This window comes from Gallus gallus, chromosome 1, assembly GCF_016699485.2.
Source record: "Gallus gallus isolate bGalGal1 chromosome 1, bGalGal1.mat.broiler.GRCg7b, whole genome shotgun sequence".
NCBI lineage: Eukaryota > Metazoa > Chordata > Aves > Galliformes > Phasianidae > Gallus > Gallus gallus.
The window spans coordinates 110110574-110132936 of record NC_052532.1 but is presented as its reverse complement, the minus strand read 5'-3'; the positions used below and the strand labels follow the sequence as shown (position 1 = coordinate 110132936).

The window sequence follows — 22363 nt, the reverse complement described above, 5'->3', positions numbered from 1 at the left end:
GCAAGACACTACCCACCCATTTCCACCTACAAATTTACCCAAAATACAATGGCCACAAAAAAATAAGATGGTTTATTGAAGTAGACTAAATGATCTAATGCTTAGACACCGTATTTCCATTAATAACGTTGTTGCAGAGGTACATAAATGACAATAGAATTTTTTCCTGCCTGTAGTCAGTCTAAGCACAGGGAATACAAAAAAAGGGTGCTAGAAGCTTTCCAAGTCACAAAGCTTTGATAGAATATAAAAGATCTTACGTGCCCAATAATTTAAATATAGTTTCAACTTTTTATGTTACTGGATAATTGTGCTTTTGAGTCCTCTTGAAGCTATAAAGGATTATAAACTGTTAAAGCTCGAGAAATACAAAGTTGATCAGATCTGTACCAGAAATGTAGAGATAACCATTAAAAAATACTATTCTTTAAAAGATATGCCACAAGCTTAAATTTTAGCTCAGAGTGTGATTGGCAGCTTCAGAGATGGAAAAACACTATTAAAAAAAACCTATGAAGAGACATCACACAGGTTAGCTCAGTTTTTCCTTTCCTTTTTTCCCCTTCAGGTACACCTCTCCTTAGAGAACCATTATATAAAACCATTAGCAACAGAATACTGGCAGTGCGTTCAAAGGATCCAGCGCCAATTGAAAAAGATCCAGACAACCACTTAAATACATTACAATAAACAAAGTAAAACCAACATGAAACCCCAATGCATCCCAATCCTTGATTTTTTTTTTCTAAGCACATCAGATCCACCTACTGACTGTTAGCGTCTCTATCCTTGGAGGAACGTGGCATCTTCAACATAGGGCACTGGCAGCCATGCAAATACAAATGCATTTATGCATATTCCACAGAAGACTTCTCACATACAGTACAAGATAAACATACAACGTACTTATTGTCTTGTCAGAAAATGCATTATGCTAATATATAGAATGAGATTTAAAATAAATAGATTAACAACAATTGTTCAAACAGCAAATGCTATCCGTTTTCTCAGATGTATTCTCCAGAGTCCTTTACTGAGAAAAGGAAAGTAGTAAGAGGGGAAAAACAGGGAAAGAAAGAAAAGAAATTCGGTCCTACGTTTTAAATGAGAAAAGACAGAGCAAAATGACTTTCTAATATCCTGATGGCAATACCACAAAAGTTAGCGAAAGAACTGTCATGGTTAGAATTGAACAACTGAGACCAATCAGCACTCTACAAGTACAGAAATCATTTGAAGAAATCTAGGTGAACTATGAAAGTCTGGTTTCAATCCAGTTGCATACAGGGACTACTCTGGCAGAGGGCAGTCAGCACCAAAGACTGGGAAGAAGTAGCATTTAGCAATGCAAATGTATTATGCCACAAAATTTAATTCTGCTCACTGAATTAGCAAAACATTGACTAGTTCTCATAGCCCAAGGTATTGAAGTAGTCCTACTTTCTCGAACCTAGGGGATCCTGGAAGGAACCAGTGGGAAGTTTCATGAAGCTCTGTTCTGGCACCAGGTTGTACTTTGAAGCTGAACTCTTATGTAGAGATCTGCTGCAGAGCCTTTGCTTTCTTTGCACAAGCAAAACTTTCAAATAAAGATTTGACGTCTCTCAATCATATTAAAGAAGTTTTATTTTCATTTGCTCTCCCTTTCCTTGCAGTTCCCCCTTGGAATTTCGTAACAGTCTTTCACAGAAGTACAGAGTGTTCTGTACCCAAGATAAAGAATTAAAATCTGCACATTAGTTAAAAAAAAACATAAAAATCCAAGTATAAGGAATGCAAGGAAACATTGCAGAAAGAAATCTTCTGGTTCTACATCAAAGCCAAAACCAAACTGCTTGGACTGTCAAGTTTTACCCTGTGTTGAGGGGCACCAAAGATTTGAGAGAGGCAAATCTTAACCAAGGATGCACGACACTGATCTAGCTTTACTACAGCCAGTGGTTCATTCACTGAATGAGATCTGTTCTGGTAAAATGTGGTGATACCAGCTGCTAAAGAAGAAATCTAGGCTCCCTGTGATACCTCCAGGAAAGTCAGCACTGGAGCTGGAGTGGTAGGGAGATTGGAATTCAGATGGAATTATCAAAGATTTCTCCCATGTGAGAGTATGCGAGTTACAGTAGAGAAGAGGCTGGCTTACCATATGGCAAATGTAAGTCAGCTTTGGCACTTGTACTACCAAAAGTAATGTAGTGAGAGTTCTCAACTCAGCAGAAAACCCACCGTGAAGATTTCTTCTATCAGTGATCAGTTGAGCAGCCACACATCTATAATTCCTGGAAAACCTTTCTTAGTTGGGTAAAGCTACCCAAGTCCAGCTCGTATTAAGCAGAGACATGAGGTAATTGTTATTCGCAGAAGAAGAAACAAGATGCCAATGATGGGGTAAGATTTTAAAACAGACAAATAACTAATGGAGTTAAAATTTATGTCATCTTTTTCCTTTCAAGCCCTGACCTGTTAAAGAGTTTAACAGCATGAAGTGCAAGGTTTCTTAAACTGGCTCAAAAAAAATCCCGGAACAATGCAACTCTCACCATTCCTTAATTAAATGGAAAAGTCTATTTGGAATTAAGTGGACGGTAACCATATTTTTGTAGACTATACCTGAGTAGAGATTGGATTTTATTTCTTTTCAGTTAATAGGCAAAACAAATATTTCAAGATACAGCTGAAGTGCTGTTAAAATAGCGATGTCTCAGGTCACAATCAGAATCTTGTATATACAATTCATATTAACTTAAAAAAATAAAGAAGTTCAAAATACCTCCAGAGAATGTTATATTTTAGCAAAATGTCCTGTACAAAAGTAGGCCACTGCTATTGGTTTAAAAGAAAGCCCTAGCAGTTGTTTTCTTCTTAGCTTGCGCAGTAAGTGGTTTCTTCAGTTTAGGCTCTCCGTCTGGGGTACCTGCAGGAGACTTCAGCACTCCATGACGAGGTTTCTGTGCAGGATTGAAAGCTACACGAGAGGGTCCTTCTGGGCTCACCAAGATACTTTTGTCAGTCTTTTTAAATTCTGTTGAAAAACAAGCAAGTGAGTTAAAAGAAATGCAACTACTGGACTCATCAATTAACTGTGGAATTGACCAGCCCTGGAAATTTGCCTTAGATCCATCAGAGATGGTGATGAAATGCATTTCTTAGCTGTCTCTCTTTGACAGTGGGGTTTGTTGCAATCCACAGAAAGGCTGTGAACAATTCACTCCCTGCAGTTCCACAGGCCACCAGAGAATTAGCCTAGCCCTCAGAAACAAGTATTTATGTATCCCATAATCCAGTGTCTCTGTTCTTACAGTTAATCAGCATATACCCCAAGAGACTCCTGGTTATCACTTCTGCTAGTAGGTATGTATTTTCATTCTCTTTGTGGAGCTGTTACATTAACATAAATGCATACATCAAATCCTACTGTTCTTCATTTGAACTTGGCCTATAGTATACCTCAAAGTAACAAAAGTAGTTAAGTGAATACCCGCAGTTAAGTAAATGCCTTGCTCCATAGGACAGAAGTTTTAACAGGAAAAACACTGTCTGCTTACAGGTGGGATGCATTTATCTATCTTTATTTATATCATATCATATTTATCTACTCATTACCATAATGCATCAGAGGCAGACAAAATAAAAGTGAAACTTTGCTGTAATACAGCCTGAGCTCATTAGAACATCAACACCTTTATCTGAGAAACAGAACCAGCAACGAAGAATATGAAGTGTGTGTGCTTGAAAGGCACCCTGCATAACAGGAGGCTAAGAAAGGAGAGATTGTCACTACTACACTCTTCTCATTCTATCAGGTTCCATCTGCAGGTCAACAGTGCAGCACCATGGAACCATGCAAGTCTAGCCACTGGGCTAAACGTCAACTTCACCTTCTCCTCTGGTTAGGAACTTTAAGATGGTTTATAAACTAGTCAATTAACTGTTAACAAACACCGAGACAAAGAGAGATCAGACTAATCCTGTTTGAGTGAGAGAGAACAGGAATGTTGCAGTGCAAAAGTGCATAGCTTCCCCCTTCTTTGGTGACATGAGAGTGTCACACAGATGTATCAGACTCACCAGCAGTCATGTTTTTATTCAAACCAAAGGTGACCTTTTTGGAGCCGGATGACTGCAGTTTATTCAACTGTGAAGCAAAATAAAGACAGAAAATAAAACAGGACTTCTGAGGCAATGAGTTCTTTTACCCGCATCCCATCAAAACTGATGCAAAGCAGCCTACTTCCCTCACTTCATTTAGAACCCCTCCAATCATCTAGAATTGACATAATGAACTCTGCTAAGACAGCACTGGTTTTCTAGCCAAAAGCAAACGCATTCCATTTGTAGAGTAAATGACAAGCTTTGACAAGTTTGTTTGGCAACAAGCAAGAAAGTATTTGTGAATTAAACAGAGGGCAGTTTTTTGAGGCCTGGTACTGCTACCGGCCTCTGCAGGTGGGAAGAAATGGAAGCTCAGAGTCACTTAAGCAGGACTGAAAATCAGTTAAGGCTTTTGTTTTATTGAGAAATGAGCAGGTTCAGAACGGCATCCTTTCAACAGAAAGGCATTTCTGAAATCAGCGGAGAATAACGAAGAGACTTTGAAAATGCCTACAACTCATTTTCTGAAATTCGGGAGCCAACTGTAGATCTGTCTGCAAGGAAATGTGACAGCATTTCCAGTCTTAACTGCCTGCATTAGGAGATGAACACAGACTGGAAAAGAGAGCATGAGTGAGGGCATGTGCTTGGTTTGGGCGTGTTTCAGGAAGAGACTCATGGCAAGATTTAGCTGCCATTGGTGAAATCACATTACCGGAATGGAGGCTCTGGTGGAGGAGATGGTACTTCTGGCCTTCCTGAAGAGTAATGCCTTTGGTACAGTTGATTTTTCAAATTTCACAAAATCACTCCCTTGTTTTGCTTTCTTTTTCTTCAACGGCGATAGAGCAGTGCTGCTTTCCTGCAAAGACAGAAGGGAAAAAATCCTCAGTACAGAAGTGTTGTAGCTAATCAATACAGTACAGTGATCAGAGCACAGAACTTACCACACATGGTTCTGTAAATGCTGCCAAAGCTTAGAGAGAGCTGTCTGGTACTCACATGAGCCAATCATCCTGATTAACTCTCAGGAATTAACCTTAAGAGTTATCGTGACTGAAAACACAACCCTAAGACAGGTTGTGTGCTGGAACACAAAGCTCACAGCATAGCAAAGAAAAAGGAACCTGTGAAGTTTTTGCCTGGCTCATGAGAATGCAAACAAAGCCTTCACCTTGCTATGCATGACACTGCCTTACAACCAATTCAACTCTTCCACAGTACCTCTGAGAGGATCGGATATGTAACTAACAAACAAACTCAGCTTTAGGCTGACATGGAGATGAAACAAAAAGTCAAATATGGTGTCTGTGTACACTCAAGAAATCCAGGAAGTGTAAGTTGCTACTAGTCTGTTGCCCTACCCTCAGTTTCATTGTGAGCATTGCCATTTAGCAAACCTGTCCACGCCAGAGGGGTTGGAATAAGATGGGTTGAGCGAATGGGATGAAGTTCAACATGACCAAGTGTAAGATCCTGCAGTTTGGTCACAACAACCCCATGCAGTGCTACAGGTTTGGGGCAGAATGGCTGGAAGGCTGTACTCAGGAAAAGGACCTGGGGATGCTGGTTGATTCTTGGCCTAACATGAGCCAGTTGTGCACCCAGGTGGCAAAGAAAGCCAGTGGCATCCTGGCTTGTATCAGAAATAGTACAGCCAGCAGGAGCAGGGAAGTGATCGTCCCTCCGTACTCAGCTCTGGTGAGGCCACATCTTGAATAATGTGTTTGGTTTCGGGCCTCTCACCACAAGAAAGACATTGAGGCCCTGGAGCGTGTCCAGAGATGGGCAACAGAGCTGTGAGGAGCCTAACCATAGTACCCTAACTCTAACAACCCTCCGCTAAATCATATCTCTGAGCACCACATCCAAACGGCCCTTAAACACATCCAGGGACGGTGACTCAACCACCTCCCTGGGGAGCCTATTCCAGTGCTTAATCACCCCTTCTGTAAAGAAGTGTTTCCTAATGTCCAACCTAAACTTGCCTTGGCGCAACTTGAGGCCATTTCCCCTCGTCTTGTCACCTGTCACCAGTGAGAAGAGACCTACCCCGCTCTCACTGTAAGCACCTTTCAGGTACTGGAAGGCAGTAATAAGGTCTCCCCTCAGCCTCCTCTTTCTTAGACTAAACAGCCCCAGCTCCCTCAGCCTCTCCTCATAGGGCTGATTTTCCAAGCCCTTCACTGGCCTTGTTGCCCTTCTTTGAACCTGCTCCAGCACCTTAACGTCCTTTCTGTACTGAGGTGCCCAAAACTGAACACAGTACTCGAGGTGAGGCCTCAGCAGTGCCGAGTACAGGGGCAGGATGACTTACTTCCCTAGTCCTGCTCACCACACCATTGCTGATACAAGCCAGCATGCCATTGACCTTCCTAGCCACCTGGGCACACTGCTGGCTCATATTCAGCCGACTGTCCAACAGTACACCAAGGTCCCTTTCCATCAGGCAGCTTTCCAGCCACACCTCCCCAAGCCTGTAGGGTTGCCTGTGGTTGTTGTGACCAAAATGCAGGACCCGACACTTGGCCTTATTGAAACTCATGCCATTATTATATGCCGTTATAAAGCTATCCCTTTCAATCCAAGGCAATTGTCAGGATCTGTAATTTTGATGCTAATGAAATGCACTGCTTCAGAGCTTCTCAACATGTTGTCTGTGGGCATCAGATGCCTGTGAACTACTGTGAGGCTCATCTGCACTTTACAGTGATCTACAGATGTGAAATTCCTAGAACAATTTGCAGCCATGCTATGGAAAACGTCCAAGGGGATACAGCTTCTCTCAATTTGCTTTAAAACAAAGCAGAACTCTTCTAGCTTCCTAAATTCTGAAGATAACCATGAAATAACACTGAATGTGTTTGTTTTTCCTCCTCCTCTTCCTTTTTGAAGATCATTCCTTAGGTGGGTGTATCATATTGCAAAAGTGAGATCCAAAACATGCCTCTTGTAATTCCTGGGCAAGAGACCAACGTTAGCTAATTAAAATTAGGAAATAAAATAACATTTCTCCAATTATGACATTTAAACAAAACAAAACAAAAAAGGCAAAGCCTAGACTCCTCCACAATTATGCACCTTAGCTTTATGCTGCTCTGCAGTGAGAAATACTTACTGGGTTAAGAAGTGTTTTGGTTCTTTCCCTCTCAGTCCTTTATCATCAAAAAATAGGAAATGTTAAAACTATGTTAACATCATTTTCAGTAATGTTTCAAAAGGCATTTTTCCTCACTTGGAGGTCTGAATGATTACATCATGTAGGACTAGAGGGAATGGCTTCAAGTTGCGTCAGGGAAGATTCAGGCTGGACGTTAGGAAATACTACTTGTCTGAAAGGGTGGTCAGGCACTGGAATGGGCTGTCCAGAGAGGTGGTGGAGTCACTGAGCCTGGTGGTGTTCAAAGAACGTTTGGATGTTGTGTTGAGGGACATGGTTTAGTGAGAACCATTGGTGAAGGGCGAATGGTTGGACTGGGTGATCCTGCAGTCTTTTCCAACCTTAGCGATTCTATGATTCTATGAATCGGCACTACTCAACTGATCATACATTTTTTGTTTTTTAATTAGACACTTAAGTCAAACAGAAACGAGCTAACAGGCTAGTAACGTGCACTTGTTAATCAGAGGAAGACTGAGTTGTTTTGTATACCAAATTTAATTTATGTTCTATAAATTTTCTATCCTCTGAAGTGAGAATGTCAGCAAGGCTTCCAATAATACAACTGAACCCATAAATGCTTACGGGTGAATGTACAGACAGAAAACAAATGGTTAAAAGGATTTCAGAGGCAAGAGACAGAATAATATTCTCTCTCAACGATGCCACCAAAAACATGCAGTGCAAAATTCTTTTGGTCTCTCAAATTGCTGAAATCTACCTTCATTGCCAAAGAAAATGGGAACGGGAGGTAGAGGGGGGGAAAAACGAACTTGTTCCCAAATTGCAAAACTACATGTAGTACGAACAGTACAGTCAGACCTTGCAAGCAAAAATACTGCCTGACCTTTGTGAGAAACTAGATCATTCACAAAAGTGACTGTGCAAACACTGATGACACTGAAATTCCCAGTGCCATGCTATCAGTTCACTCTTTGCTGCATAGCACTAAGAAGATGCAGAAGTGAGTTAGCAAAAGAAGCCATGATTGGCATTACTGAAGGCAATATCACAAGGAGCTTATACTAATCCAAGGATACAGTGTTGCTGCTGGAATAATGTTCCATCTTGGCATTCCCATCCTTTTGCCAAGATATGCCAAGATTGCAAACGTGCTTGTTCAGAGACCCAGTGCAAATCAATAATGAACTCAAAGGGGATATCAAAAATGAAACAAATAACTCTAGCCAACAACAAAGACTACTCCACACCCTAACCAAGCAAGTTTTGGTTACATGAATTCTTTCACAGGGGTTGCTGGCACAGGCTCTGATGTTATAGTGTGAGAAGGTGTAAGAATGTAGCTGGGGTGAGAGGATTTTTGGGAAGCTGGTCCTTTTGGTAACTGCAGGCCAGATGTAAAAAATAGCCTGGAAGTTTGTGAACAGGGCAAAAGGGAGGGGGGAAAAAAAACCACAAAGATTTACACACCTCCTTTTTGCTTTTCTTGCATGCAGTCTCCAGAATTCCATTGGCTTCAACAGAATTTAGCACCTCTTTAACTTTTCTCTTCTTTTTCAAGGTTGCTGCTTTCTGGTTGGAGACCTCAATCCCTTCCAAAGCAACCAGCTTTGTCTTTTTCTTCAATTTGACTTTTCTGGAGGGTTCAGATTCAGAGTCCACATCTCTTGACAGTGGGCCCTCCTTGTTGCATTTCAAGTCTGTCTGCTGTGAAAAGTTCTCCCCATTGACCAAGGCAGACCCTGCTTTTTGTTTCTTTTTCCCAACCTTGGGAATTAATGGTGTGAGAGACGTGTTGACATCCTCTGCCTTTTTGGCATTAGCTGGACCGTTTTGACATTCCAGCTTTCCAAGAACATTTTGCACTTTTGGATTCATTTTCTCTGACTGAATCTTTTTGCTCTGCTCTGTGTCAGCCTGACTGCTCTGTGCAGAGACGCTGTGCTTATCTCCGGTGTCACTTACTGCATTTCTGATCTCATTTGTCTCATTAACTAGCAATTTCTTCTTCTTCTTCATCTTATTATCTGGCATCTTTCCTGGGTTAAGTATAACAGATCCAGATGTTTCAGCTATTCCCTCCTCAGAATTTCCATCGGTTGTTCCAGAATCAGCATGTGGGCTCTCCCTTATCTTCCTTTTTTTCCTCTTCTTCTGTGGAACTGATGTCTCCTTTGCACTTGATGCCTCTTGTTCATCCTTCCCCGAGCCTACCCCAAAAGGAACGCCATACAACACAAACGTGAAACAAAAAGGTACATACAGCAAATGAGTTCTGATTAGTTCTTTTTTTTTTTTTCTTCCTAATAGACATAATATTTTCTTGTTTTACTGTTACAGCTGCTCAGAACATCGCGTTCCCTGAACTCCTAGCCTAATTAATATTTTGCTGATCTTTCCTTGTCACAGCTGGCTTCTAAGCCATTCCATATGGGAACAATATTCTGTATAGACACTATGTTAGAAAGAGTTATTATCTACCTTTTAATCCAGGAATAAGGGCAACTCAGGGGTTCAGTAATTTAGTAAGATATTTTTGGTATGGTTCAGCTTTGGCCATGTCAGTATTAGACATACTGCTATAGACTTGTTCCTGCTTCTTAGAAGCTTTCTTCACCTATCCAGAAGCTCCACCAAATTCCTATATTCTGATATCCTTTTCCAGGAATACTGACACGTTTCTGTTTTTCTACAGTAAGTGAACTGCTCAATGGAGTGATGCAAACAACTGCTTTCAGTTCTGCTTTTGATCAAAACTGAGGCGATCTTCACCTCAAAAATGAGAAACAAAATTCCCATCACTACCAAACAGACCTTAATTTCACTTTTAACCTTCACTGCCATACAAATCAGTGCACCCTAAACAACAGTTTATGCCTTCTTCAGAATCGCAGTATCTGATACTTTGAGTTACTGGACAAGTGATCACAGGTCATCTCTCTTAGAAAGGCTGACCTTGTCTTACCTTTTACTTTTTCCAAACTGTTTTTCCCTGAAGGTTTGACAACTTTTTTCTTTCGCCTCCCTCTACTGAACGTATCATCGTCTTCATCTGTAGAAACATCTTCAGGGAAATCTTGGGGGAAGATTCCTGTTGAGGGGAAAGGATAAGGTCTGTGAAAAGCACTAGTATTTTCTATGTTGTTCTTCACATACAGCATAACTCCCACAGAAAGGAGATCCACTCATTGTTACCCATTCAACTCCAAATCCTACCAGTGATTCCTATTTGATTAAGTGAAAATAACAATCTTTCCTTTAAGGACAAAGGATGGGGTTGGTGAAATTGTGGAGGGAATTTGGCGATCTCACCAAAAACATGCAATTAGTCTTAGTGAAGTTAAAGGAAAAAGCCCACGACATTACAGTATCCTTGAAAAGCATCTTACAAACAAAAGATCTGCAATACACATTGCATGGGGATAGTTATATGTTCTTTAATGGAAAGAAATTCTTTCTGTATGCTGCTCAATCCTTACCTTCTGCTAAATCCTGGAACCTGTAGGTAAGGAGGAAGGGAGAGAAGGAAAAACAAATCAGCATTACTGATTTAATACCAACTGTAACACAAGAAGCATGGTGTCACTGTACTCACTATAGTTCTGCTGAAATAGAAATGATTTTACAAAGGAAGTAACAAAATTCTTACTCCAGAAGAGAGCTGACAAAATTGCAAGTCTTGAGGAAAGAGGAATTTAATACTCCTGTAACAGTAATTTGTGTCACATATAATGAAATGTGACATTCTGCAAGACCAGTGCAGACAGACCACAGCTGCCAATGAGGAACAGCAGCACAGGCTTCAGGCATTTGCCAGGTAAGCCTTCTTTTGTGACACCGTCAACAGAACAAGAGGGCGAAGGGAAAGTGAAGAAGCAATTTAGGACAAGACAGCCCACGCAAGGTGTATTTCAACAGAACTCACTTTTTGACCAGCTTGTACAGACGCTTTCTGTTAAGGGCAGGCGTATTCTTCTTGCTTGCCAATTCAAAGAGTTTGTCTGCAACAGCCTTATAATCAAACTGTTGGAGGAAGGCACAATATGGCTTTTCTTAGTGAACTTATCATGCAAGATAACCCAATGAGACTAACATTAACGACAATTCAAGAACCAGACACACCATTTAAACACCGACTTCCTTTAAACCCAAAGTAGTTTTCTGTTGAAATGTACGCCCTCTTCACACATTTCTACTCACTGTTACAGGTGTTTGAACTCAGCATCATTTCCAGACACATTTCTAACCTTAATTCCTATTGTTGAGAACTGTAGAATCATAGAACGGCCTGGGTTGAAAAGGACCACAATGATCATTGAGTTTCAACCCCCCTGCTATGCTCATGGTCGCCAGCCACCAGACCAGGCTGCCCAGAGCCACACCCAGCCTGACCTGGAGAAAAGCCAACCGACTTCAGAACTCCCCCAGATATTTAGTTAAGGACCAGATTTAAAGTATGCCATTTCTGGGTGAAGAATATCTGCCTGAACGTGCACGACTCGTGCATCCTTCAAAAACACTACACTGCACTGGAAGTAGGCCTAGAAAACACAAATTGCAACATGTTACTCTATTACTTTTGTTCTTAGTGTCAATAAAACTTATGGTGACTTCTTGACCATCCACAATGATTTGGCTTTTACCGAAAGCCACACATTTCTGAACATCTGAAATAGGAAAGGAAGAGCAAAAGGAAGGGGGTGTAGTAGAGGAGAAAGAAGGAATCAGCAAAGGGGATTAACATTTTATACCACGTTTACCTGATTCATGCTCTTTATTTCTGTACACATTGAAGTAAGAAACCAACAACAAAAAAGAAGACACAGAGGGGGTACTGCTAACAAAGAAAGCAAGCCACAAACCTGAAGAACAGGCCCAATACTATCATCAGCATTTTCATCTACATCCTCTGTTTTTTCAGCGCTCTGTGCCGATTTTCCTGACAAACGTCTACTTGCTGTTATTAAAAATAAAACCAAAACACTCAATATTAATGTTTAGTTTGTAGAATCAGACACCAAGCACTACTCTCATATAGCAGAAGATCGGCTGCAATTCTCTTCACGCCACCTTGTGAGCCTGTCCTGCTTTAACTGCTTTAGGTCGCCATTATGCAATACACAACAGTGGCATTATCTGAGAACCCTGAATAAAAAACCTGACTGCTCTGTCTCCTTTTTTTTCCCATTTATTTTTAGCTCCCACAGAATGCCAAAACCACACTGTCTTTTAAAAAGTTCTGAATACCCAAGAGCCAAAGGCCAGACTGGATTACCCAGCACTGTTGTAGAAAGCCGGTATAGCCTGGTTTTATAGAGACCACCCATTTCTGTGACATGTTCTTGTGGAATCACTTTATTTAAGCACATCCGAAGGGAAACGAGGAAACAGACAATCGCTTCCACACCACCCTGAACACGTGTTTGAGTGGTTCAGGGCAGAAACGTATTTTTAAGCAATAGAATTTTAAAATCTTATTATTACTAAGGATACTCATAACTCTGTCCTCACCTTTGGTTTTAAGCATCTCTTTCTTTCCCTGTTCATCATCTTCAGACACGTCTTCCTCATCACCGCTGCTTTCCAGTTCTTTCATTAGGTCTTCAATGGCATACGGGGACTGATCCACAATGATCTCAAAGATACCACTGGCTACAGCGTGCATCACAGAAGGACTGTGTCAAAAGAGAGCAGGAATGAGAGCTGAGAAGCAGAAGCATGCTCTTTGCAGTCGAAATTTGGGGGATACAAAGAAAATGGGTAATAAGGAACGAAGTGGAAAAAAAGCAACTAACTCTACAGATGGGAAAAGTCACCCTATTAATTTCTAAATAGCAGTTCTTAGCGTCCAAATAATCATGGCTAGCAGCTGTTTTGCTAACGTTCCCCTCCCAAATTTCACAATGTTTACACACTGTAATGTAATGTTTACATTGTTTAATTACATTAATGTAATGTAAACGTTACATTACATTGCTGAAACAGTCTAACCTACTCACTTGTTCTATGCATGTTAGAAACAAAACCAACCAACACAGGTTGACATGTTTTTTATAAATCTATAAAGATTACTTATGAATTTTATAAACGTAAGTTATCCGTAAGTGATTATGCACACAGTAAAATACCCTTCTTTCTCTACATTCTGAAGTTACACCACGGCTCTTCTTGTTTATTCGAACACGGTGAGGTAATGTAGAATGTCTTAATTCTTAAGAAATATTTATCCTTTCATTAAACTTACTCCTTTGATTGGGCAACGAAATTGCAGAAAGGTTCAATGAACTTGAGACTCTGGTCTGCTGTGAGCTGTATGATTAGAAAGAAAAAAGCAGTTAGCACAGTAAACATATGTGCATTCAAACTCCTTGAATATTTGGTGTGTGTTTGGTTGTGATGGAATCACCTTTAGGAAGCTGTGCCCGTGTCTTTCAGCATACTCTCTAGTTCCAACTGACAGGAATATCCAGTGACTTTTCATCACCACTGCTACCACTAACTTCCAAAATATTCTTTGGAAGCATTCTAAAAATGCTAACAGCTTTGCAAACTTTAACTTACTGAGGAGAATATAATGGGTGAAGCTTCGTATTTCAGAAATGGAAAAATGAGATGGAGAAACCTCAGGTAGTTTGGTGCACACTCACAAAGAAAGACTGTGACATGAATAAGATCCGGGTTTCTTTTAACCTGCCAGCCCAGACCACACCAGTCAGCTACAGTGCTATTAAAGTAGTACTGAAGTGCAGTACAACTGAAGTACCACTTTCCTGAACTCAATTTATCACCTGTAACTTCAAGCGGTCTTCAAGACTAAATCCCCATGATTGCTATTTGTGGGGCTATCACTTTGGAGCTACAGATATTACATAGGCTCCAAGAGCAGACTGGTCTCTCACACTCTATAATCTGGAACAAGAAAAGTGGCAGGCAAGATTATAGGCAATTATGACTGAAAACAATACAAATGGAAAGGCGCTAACTGCTTCCTCCATTGCTGTGGTAAGTATCAGATTAAAGAAACAAGGAGGAAAACGTGCACAAACCCAGAACTAAGCATGGGGCAGCAGGCAGCTCACCCTAGTGGAGTAACAGGAAAACTACAGTTTGGAAGAAGTTCAGCAGCAACAGTTGGAACAACAGGCTTTTAGCTGCTGCAAAACTGCAGCACTGAAACAGAAGGAGACAGCAAACCACAGCAAAGACAGATCTCTGTCATCAAAATGAGCAACTAAATGTAAGGGGTAACTTGCTCACTGCACAGGTCCAACGGTAACAATAAAAAAATAACAGGTAACTTTGACAGCTTGCTTTCTTCCTCTATGTAGGTGCAATATAGAATCAGCCCAGAGCAGGCTGCAGAGCCATCTTTGCAAAAGCAGGGATTGGCAACTGTGTTCTTGCAGGGAAAAACAATTTAAGTCTTTTCAGAGAAACAAACGGTTCAGAATGGTATACCTCTTCCACTGCTATTTCCAACCTAAACTGGGAGCTGTGTATCTACCAGTACTCAAGGACCTAAAAGAAACTACTATATTCTCACTTTCTACACTAAGGCACAAAGAAAGTAAAGGCATAAATTGTAATAAGTCACCTTCTTCATGCTTATTCAATGTTGCTATGTTACATTTCAAACTGTTAAACATACATAATGTAAAAAAAATGTATTCCTTTTAAGGTTCTCCATGCTATATTGACATTAATCCGGAACGCAGTGCATTTTCTAACCTCCTTTGCACCAACTTTAGCCAATTCTTGCAGATAGATATCAATGAAATGGAACTTTATCCCTTTGGGAGCATTGCTGTCTGGGTCCATGACTTCTTTCATTAGTAGCTGCAATAGCAGTTCCCTTAGGCTACAAGGAAAGAAAAAGGGGAAAAAAAAGAGCAAGACGTTAATATTCAACTGCATTTCTGATCTCATTTGTTCAACACAGGAAACAAATTCTATGTTGGATTTTCACATCTTAAAAAACAATTAAAGAAAAAACCCCACATACAATGAGAACTTCTTGCATTCTAGATTATTTTGTCACATCAGACGACCCACTCAGCACAGTTTGCTACCGTGGAATTTACAGTTTTAGAATTCACTTGAATACCGACTGAACTTTATTATGTTATGTGACTGATGGATAGGATGTTCTGAGCAAGGCATTCCTGAAGACCCCGCTGTCATCCTTGATGAGTGACATCTCCCATTCCTCATTTTACGAGGTAACTTTCATTTTGGTGTACATCCAACAATTAAATTTAACACCGATCCTTCTCAAACTCATTTCCACTGTTCAGACTTTGTCTTTATTAAGGCATACTATCTACCATCCCTTAGAGCAAAACAGTGACCTGTGGGCATTTACCAAATGCAAAACTAAGATAAAATAGAGAGGCTGTTTTCTTTACATTCCCATTTCCTGTCTCCATGAAATTATGCCCACACGCATCCACACTCCAGAAGGTAAGAGAGAAAAAAGATAAGCACAATACTAGGCTATCACTTTAAATCAAGACTTCAAAGACTGCCATCAGCTTAAATGCAGAACAAGCTTCCAAGTGGCAGAAGGGCTCTAAATAGAGCAGGATAACTGCAATCACTTGCATTTTATGGCATATGGGAGAGACATAAACAAAACCATGAATGTAAACTGGCTTCCTGTTGCGTACAACAAGGACAGCTTCTAGATCTGCCTTATCAAAAGGCAAGTCACCAGGATTAAATAGAATAAATTTAAAAAAAAAGCCACAACAAATAAGAAACACATTATAATAATAAAGTTCCTTTTCTTTCTTGTTTGTGATGCCAACTCACAGTCTAATCTCTCCATGGAAGATAATTCACTGCTAGTTCTCCTGGCTAGATAAATAAGATCTGGCAAACTGCATTATATATTTGAAAGTCTCACGTATCAAGACCCCTTTCTAAACTATATATTCTAAGTGATACAGAAAGCAAGTAAGTCTTAGAGCTGAGGCTTCATGGCAGTGCTACCTGGGCAGAAAAGGGATCTTTTAAATGAAAATATATTTTACAAAAATAAATTGGGTAAGTTTCCTACAATGCAATTACATTCAGAAATCTGCTTACCTTTCATCCCAGTCATTTCTTTTCAGCACTTCAAAAGATTGCCTCAAAATCATGCGGATTAGCTGCAAAGTACAAAATCTGTTACAGGTGCTCATGAAAACGGATAAGAGTTAGTGTGACTGTAACAGGAACAGAACTCTTAGTAAAGCTCTTCATAACACAAGATGGAAAGCTTCCTCCCCCGAACATTTGGATAGACTTGTCTATCATGTCAAGCAATGTGCAGTGAGGTTCAAATGACAACAAAGTACTTTCTATCTCAAGCCCAGCAAAATCAATGACCGCCTCTACTGTACAGCTTTCTCCAGCTCCATCACCCTGATTTCTTCATTAAGTGCTGGAAGATCTAAAAAACCCCGACAACACGAACAAACTGGAGACAACAGTGAAGACAGACTATAACAATAACCATTTAATTGACTAGAACCTTTCCATGAGAGATAGCTGTGTGTAAAACAAATACATTAACTTGATTCAAACACTGAAGCACCTTCCTTCTTCTAACAGTGAGAAACAAACAACAGCAACAAGCGTGTTGCTGTTGTGCCTGCAATTACTTCATTTGAAACAAAAACATTATTTTTGTTCTTTGCAAAGGCAGATCTTTTAAGAGTGTTCTTTCTGTAGATTTTACTATCTGCTTTAATATAGTGTTTCCTACAGGAAGGATTCTGAATGTACTGAATGTACTATGGCGGATACCTTACTTGGTACTGGAAAGCTGGCATTCTAGTGACAACTGGTTTGTTAAGTGGAGTCACAGAAGTCTTTTAACAGCCTGCTCTATATTATTGATCTTGATGCAGCGTCTGCTGACAGTACTAATACACAGTGAGAGGACTTATGCATGAAATCAGCTTTCTTCCTAAGAAATTCTCTCAGTGCAATCTACGAGAAACATCACTGCGATATACAGGAAGGCAAACAGAAAAATAACTCTCAGCATGACAAAAACTGCAATGGCTTCTAAAGTTGTGACAGTGTGCACAAGCCTTTAAAAGAGGTATGGTTTTGCAGTGAATAATGAAAATAGTCACTTGTCTTCTCTTAAAACATACATAAGCGCACGTGCTGGATGCTGCCTTCGAGCACACCACCATCTTCTACACACACACACACACACACACAAAAAGAGCTACAATCTAGTTAATATTACCATATAGTACTTATCGAGACGTAGATTGTCTATTCCATTCCATTCACGGCTCATGGTTTGCCAAAACGTTCGAATGAACAAATGTTCTGCAAAGGAATAAAAAAAAACCATCTGTAACTGCTTGTCTGGCACAAAGGTTACTTCTGCTAACCTGAAAATCTCAATAAATCACTTCAAGGTGAGGGAGAACTGCATTTCCCTACGGATTTGCCCAGTCACTGATGTGGATCTGTGGGAAGATATGCTTGAGGCAGGTACACATCCACTAAACAAGGCAAGAAATGGCACACAGCTACTTCTGAAGACAAGTGCAATTACAGTGACAGTTGAAATAACAAAGTTACTGAGGCTGAGCTTTGTACCTATACATTTTCAGGCATATATGTGCAAGTTTGAGCATTCATTTCTCATGCTAGTTTAGGCACTGAGCAAGCACTGCATTTCAAGTGGATTTTGTATATTATGTATATATTATTCCCCTGTACTCAGCACTGGTGAGGCTGCACCTTGAGTACTGTGTCCAGTTTTGGGCCCCTCACTGTAAGAAAGACATCGAGGCCCTGGAGCGTGTCCAGAGGGCAACAAAGCTGGTGAGGGGTCTGGAGCACAGGCCTTATGAAGAGCGGCTGAAGGAGCTGGGATTGTTCAGTCTAGAGAAGAGGAGGCTCAGGGAAGACCTTATTGCTCTCTATAACTACCTGAAGGGAGGTTGTAGTGAGCTGGGGGTCAGCCTCTTCTCTCGTGTGACTAGTGATAGGACTAGAGGGAATGGCTTCAAGCTGTGCCACGGAAGGTTCAGGCTGGACATTAGGAAATACTTCTCTGAAAGGGTGGTCAGGCACTGGAATGGGCTGCCCAGAGAGGTGGTGGAGTCACTGAGCCTGGTGGTGTTCAAAGAGCGTTTGGATGTTGTGTTGAGGGACACTGTTTAGTGAGAACCATTGGTGAAGGGCGAATGGTTGGACTGGATGATCCTGTGGGTCTTTTCCAACCTTAGTGATTCTATGATTCTATGATTCTATATTTTGTGCTTAACAGCTCATGAAACAAGGTTGGGTTTGAGCAGAAAATACACAGAACAGCAAGGTAAGGTAAGGGGTTATGTTTTCTCTGCCACCCACCTTGCAAAAATCTCCCCTTTCTCACACTGGAGGGACAACCCTTCCTCTGCAACAACCAGAAATAAACTGCATCTGATCCAGGATCTAGATACTCTCCTAAATGCAATCACATACACAAGCTGGACAGCCAGCAAAGGAAAAAACAAAGTTATGATCCATATCTGGCTGCCTCTACCCTTGGACTGTGAAAGTAGGCTCAAAACCACCAAACATTGAAGCACCTTGAGAAGAGTCAGATACTTAAATAGTACTTACGAGCCTCTGTATTCTGAATCACATGGATAAGTTGTGAAATGTTATTAGCAAGTTCCTCCTAAAAGTAAATAAATACAGTTAGTGTCGTGTATTTCAGAGCTTGGTTTCCTCACTACATATTCAACCAGAAAACAACCAGAAATATGAAGAAACGTCCCTCAAAAAACATTCTCTTAACAACTGCTTTAGTACCATAGTTGTCCTTTCACAGCCATTAAGTTAGTTACAAGGGAGAATTCAAGGCTATGAAACCCTGTTTTACCAGTGCCCTGCATAAATCTTCCTTTTGACAGCAAGACTGAATTAGGGAAAGAATAATCCAACATATCTGAATTAACACGTGATGTAAAACCTTTGGGGTACTCTTCTCGTGTAGTTTAAACGTAGGTACATCTCTGTACTATTTACAAGATAAACATAGCTCAGGCGAACAGTCAAGTGATTTGAAACCTGAGTAAGTGAGGTTACTAAGATTTCTACTCCAAAACTGGCATCTTTTGAAAATAGGTAGACAAATTGGAGGAGGGAGCAAAAAGTTGGTAACAGAGAAAATACCACCAAACTCCTCAGACTAACAAAGAACAGGAAAGTATGAAACTTTCAAACTCAGCTAACCAAAGGTTGTACGTATGTTGAAGCTGCAGGTAAGGGCAATCTGTTGTTACTGCTGTAGTTCCGACAAATCAATGCACTTCATAACAGTTTATATTTCATCTGGAAGGCAGACAGCTACATCTGCTTTTGAAAGGGTGACTGCAAACACCACGTGGTTCACGGGGTGAGGATCACTGAGTTAGTCGACTCTACTGAATGTGCCACTGTCAGAGCAAGACAGAAGAGTGAACAAGACTTACTAAAGTCATTTTCACTATTCTAAAGTAGTATGTCCTCACAGTACCTTTTAGAAGAGACCCACTCAGACAAACATAAAGCCAGTACTATACCTGTAGCAGTGGTTTATCCTGCATCCACATACAGTAGAACAGTCCCTTCCATATTTTTAGCAGTTCTTCCTGGCTGAAGCCACCTATGGTACAGAATAAGCGTGAATGAAAATGAAATATCCCACACTTCCACCAAAATGTTTTCAAGCAGTTCTCTTTCTTCCCTGCTTCCCTCTGTTTTTCAGTTTTTCTTTCTTTTTGTCATATTCTTACGGGCAAATACTGATTCCTACAATAAACAGACTAACTGGAAAGCCACTTGGGATAGTTCAGTGATTTCATGCCTTTAAGATTTTATTATGTGCCAAAGTAACAAAGACTTCAAAGAAATTACAGAGGTGAGAGATGAACACTAAGCTAAATCTGATAAAACCATCTGCCAGCTAAGCATTGTCCCCTCTGGCATACTGATAGCATCAAGTGTGAGATGGGGGCATCATACCTATATTTGAAAGAGATGCAGTGTACAAAACCTTGAATATAGCTAACTTTTGCTTTTTTTTTTTTTTTAACCAATGTCTTAATGCAAGATACTAAAACATAAGAGAAAATGTGACCCTCCCATTACCAGCCCATTACCAGCATAGCATGTCCTTCTCTTACAAGGTGCAGTGAAACTGCCAGGTCACAGCCTGAACCAACAGCTGAGCACCAGGTGAGGAGTGGCTAACCTAGGGAGCTCAGGTACAAGCAATGCACCCAAGTGAGAGAAGGGCTGGAGACTGAATTCACCCACTCTCACTTAACTGTGAGCAGCCGAGAGAGCAGCATCTCTCTGGATAGAGATTACATTCCTTTCAAGCTGTTGCTGGTTGTCAGAAGAGGTGAGTCAATTTTCCTGCTTTATCACCTGCTGTTGCTTTGTACTGCCTGTATCCCATTCATTACCTTCTTTTGCCATACACAAGAAAAGGATTTGAAGAATGGACCGATAAGAAAACAAAAGCACCACTTCTGAAAAATAACGTGCTCATCCACATTCATCCACACACATGGAATGACTTCAGAGATTCAGCAGTTTTATGCTTCCTTCGGAATTTAACTCATCTAAAGTGAAGCGAGGCTCTAGCTCTTCAGAAAGGTTCCCCTGCGTGGCTGATAACCCTAGCATAGATCATACTGAACATTCCACAGCCTGTCTTCTGCCTCCCTATGGACCACGTGACTGAGATGAAGTCAGCAGGAACTCCGGTACCTCATTCAGAAGTTGGCAAGTTCTTTGTTGTTCAAGTGAAGGTCTCTAGCTGGCTGACCTGATGTGTGACTCTCATCTCTGGCAAAGCACTGCACAGGTACGTGCCTGCTTACTCATAAATAACTTGAAAATAAAAAATGCTTTATTTCCAAGTCCAAATCAGCTAACTTTTGTTTTAATATTACTAGCTTCAACTTGAGAGCAAGTAAATCTAAGAGCACTGGAAACCAGTCGCTTCGCTTTCCTCCTCATTTGCATTTCATGGTGAGTTGATCTTTACATGCAAAAGGTTCTCATTCAAACTGACCTCTTCCCCACGGTGGTTTCATAATATTTTAAGGTATTAATAGAACACAGAATGGCCTGGGTTGAAAAGGACCACAATGATCATTGAGTTTCAACCCTCCTGCTATGTGCAGGGTCACCAACCAGCAGACCAGGCTGCCCAGAGCCACATCCAGCCTGGCCTTGAATGCCTCCAGGGATGGGGCATCCACAACCTCCTTGGGCAACCTGTTCCAGTGAACATGCAACCTCATTTCCCAGCGAGGGCACCCCCATCCACCTGACAGGCTGCTTCCACAAACTGGGAGGAATGTGCACTTTGCAGTGAGACTGAATACAGAGATATAAGAAATACAAATATAAAGATACTACATCCAGCATAGGAAATGCCCAAAGCTAAAGCTGTCTGTACTTGGGAGGGGCAGAGTGTACACTTGCTTGCTCTTAATAATCCCTAAGCATCTCCTTGATTTATTTATAGCAACTGTCAGAAAGAAAGCCAATGGGGTACCCTGGGGTGCGTTAAAAAGAGTGTGGCCAGCACACAGGTCGAGGGAGGCGATTTTCCACCCCAACCCCCATGCTCTGCCCTGGTGATGGTTAGGGGCCCGGAGCATCCCCCTTCTGAGGAAAGGCTGAGAGAGCCGGGACAACCGCCTCAGCAGGCGGCAGAGCATAAAACCACACGCTTCGACTCTCACGTATTGCGAAAGAGATGCGTAAAGGTTAAAACAAGAAAAAAGAAAGGGAAGAAAGAATCGAGCCCGGATCCCCACGGAGAGGCCTCAGCGCAGGCCCTCCTCACACGTGCCCCGCCGCCCCGTACCGCCCGGGCGCTGGGTGCGGAGGCTGATGTAGCCCCGCAGCTTCTTCACGGCGCGGTCCCGGATTCGCTTCTCGTTGGCGGCCAGCCGCTGCGCGAACTGGATCTCAGGAGCCTGCGCGGCGGCGGGAGCCATGGCCCGGCAGCACAGCACAGCACCGCACCGCACCGCACCGCACCGCACCGTCCCACCGACACTCGGGCGCACGCTTGTGACGTCACCGACGGCACCGTCGCTTTTCTCTGACGTCACCACACGGAGTTGGGGGGGGGGGGGGGGAGCGGGC

The 22363-nt window shown here is 41.4% G+C and overlaps 2 protein-coding genes across 3 annotated transcripts in view; one reads left to right on the top strand and one right to left on the bottom strand.

Moving 5' to 3' along the window:
- Positions 1 to 51: 51 nt before the first annotated feature.
- RRP1B (ribosomal RNA processing 1B) lies at positions 52 to 22299 on the bottom strand. Of its 2 annotated transcripts, none has more exons than NM_001031334.2 (16): positions 22080 to 22299; positions 19774 to 19856; positions 18830 to 18887; positions 17454 to 17539; positions 16298 to 16359; positions 14939 to 15068; positions 13455 to 13519; positions 12722 to 12885; positions 12073 to 12167; positions 11136 to 11233; positions 10690 to 10709; positions 10176 to 10301; positions 8681 to 9420; positions 4805 to 4951; positions 4066 to 4132; positions 52 to 3019 (listed from the first exon to the last, which is right to left on the bottom strand). In NM_001031334.2, exons 1-16 carry the CDS (start codon positions 22210 to 22212, stop codon positions 2829 to 2831), a joined length of 2265 nt encoding a protein of 754 aa, NP_001026505.2. In that variant the 5' UTR covers positions 22213 to 22299; the 3' UTR covers positions 52 to 2828. The 2 variants fall into 2 exon arrangements, with proteins under 2 accessions (NP_001026505.2, XP_040556849.1); XM_040700915.2 differs by lacking the exon at positions 22080 to 22299 and adding an exon at positions 20520 to 20652.
- The window catches only part of HSF2BP (heat shock transcription factor 2 binding protein), a 38738-nt gene continuing 37304 nt past the window's right edge, over positions 20930 to 22363 (top strand). Inside the window, exons 1-2 of the mRNA XM_025145717.2 lie at positions 20930 to 21065; positions 21157 to 21232. Of these exons, the coding sequence (XP_025001485.2) occupies positions 21230 to 21232 (3 nt within the window). The 5' untranslated portion in view covers positions 20930 to 21065; positions 21157 to 21229. The remainder of the gene's footprint in view (positions 21066 to 21156; positions 21233 to 22363) is intronic.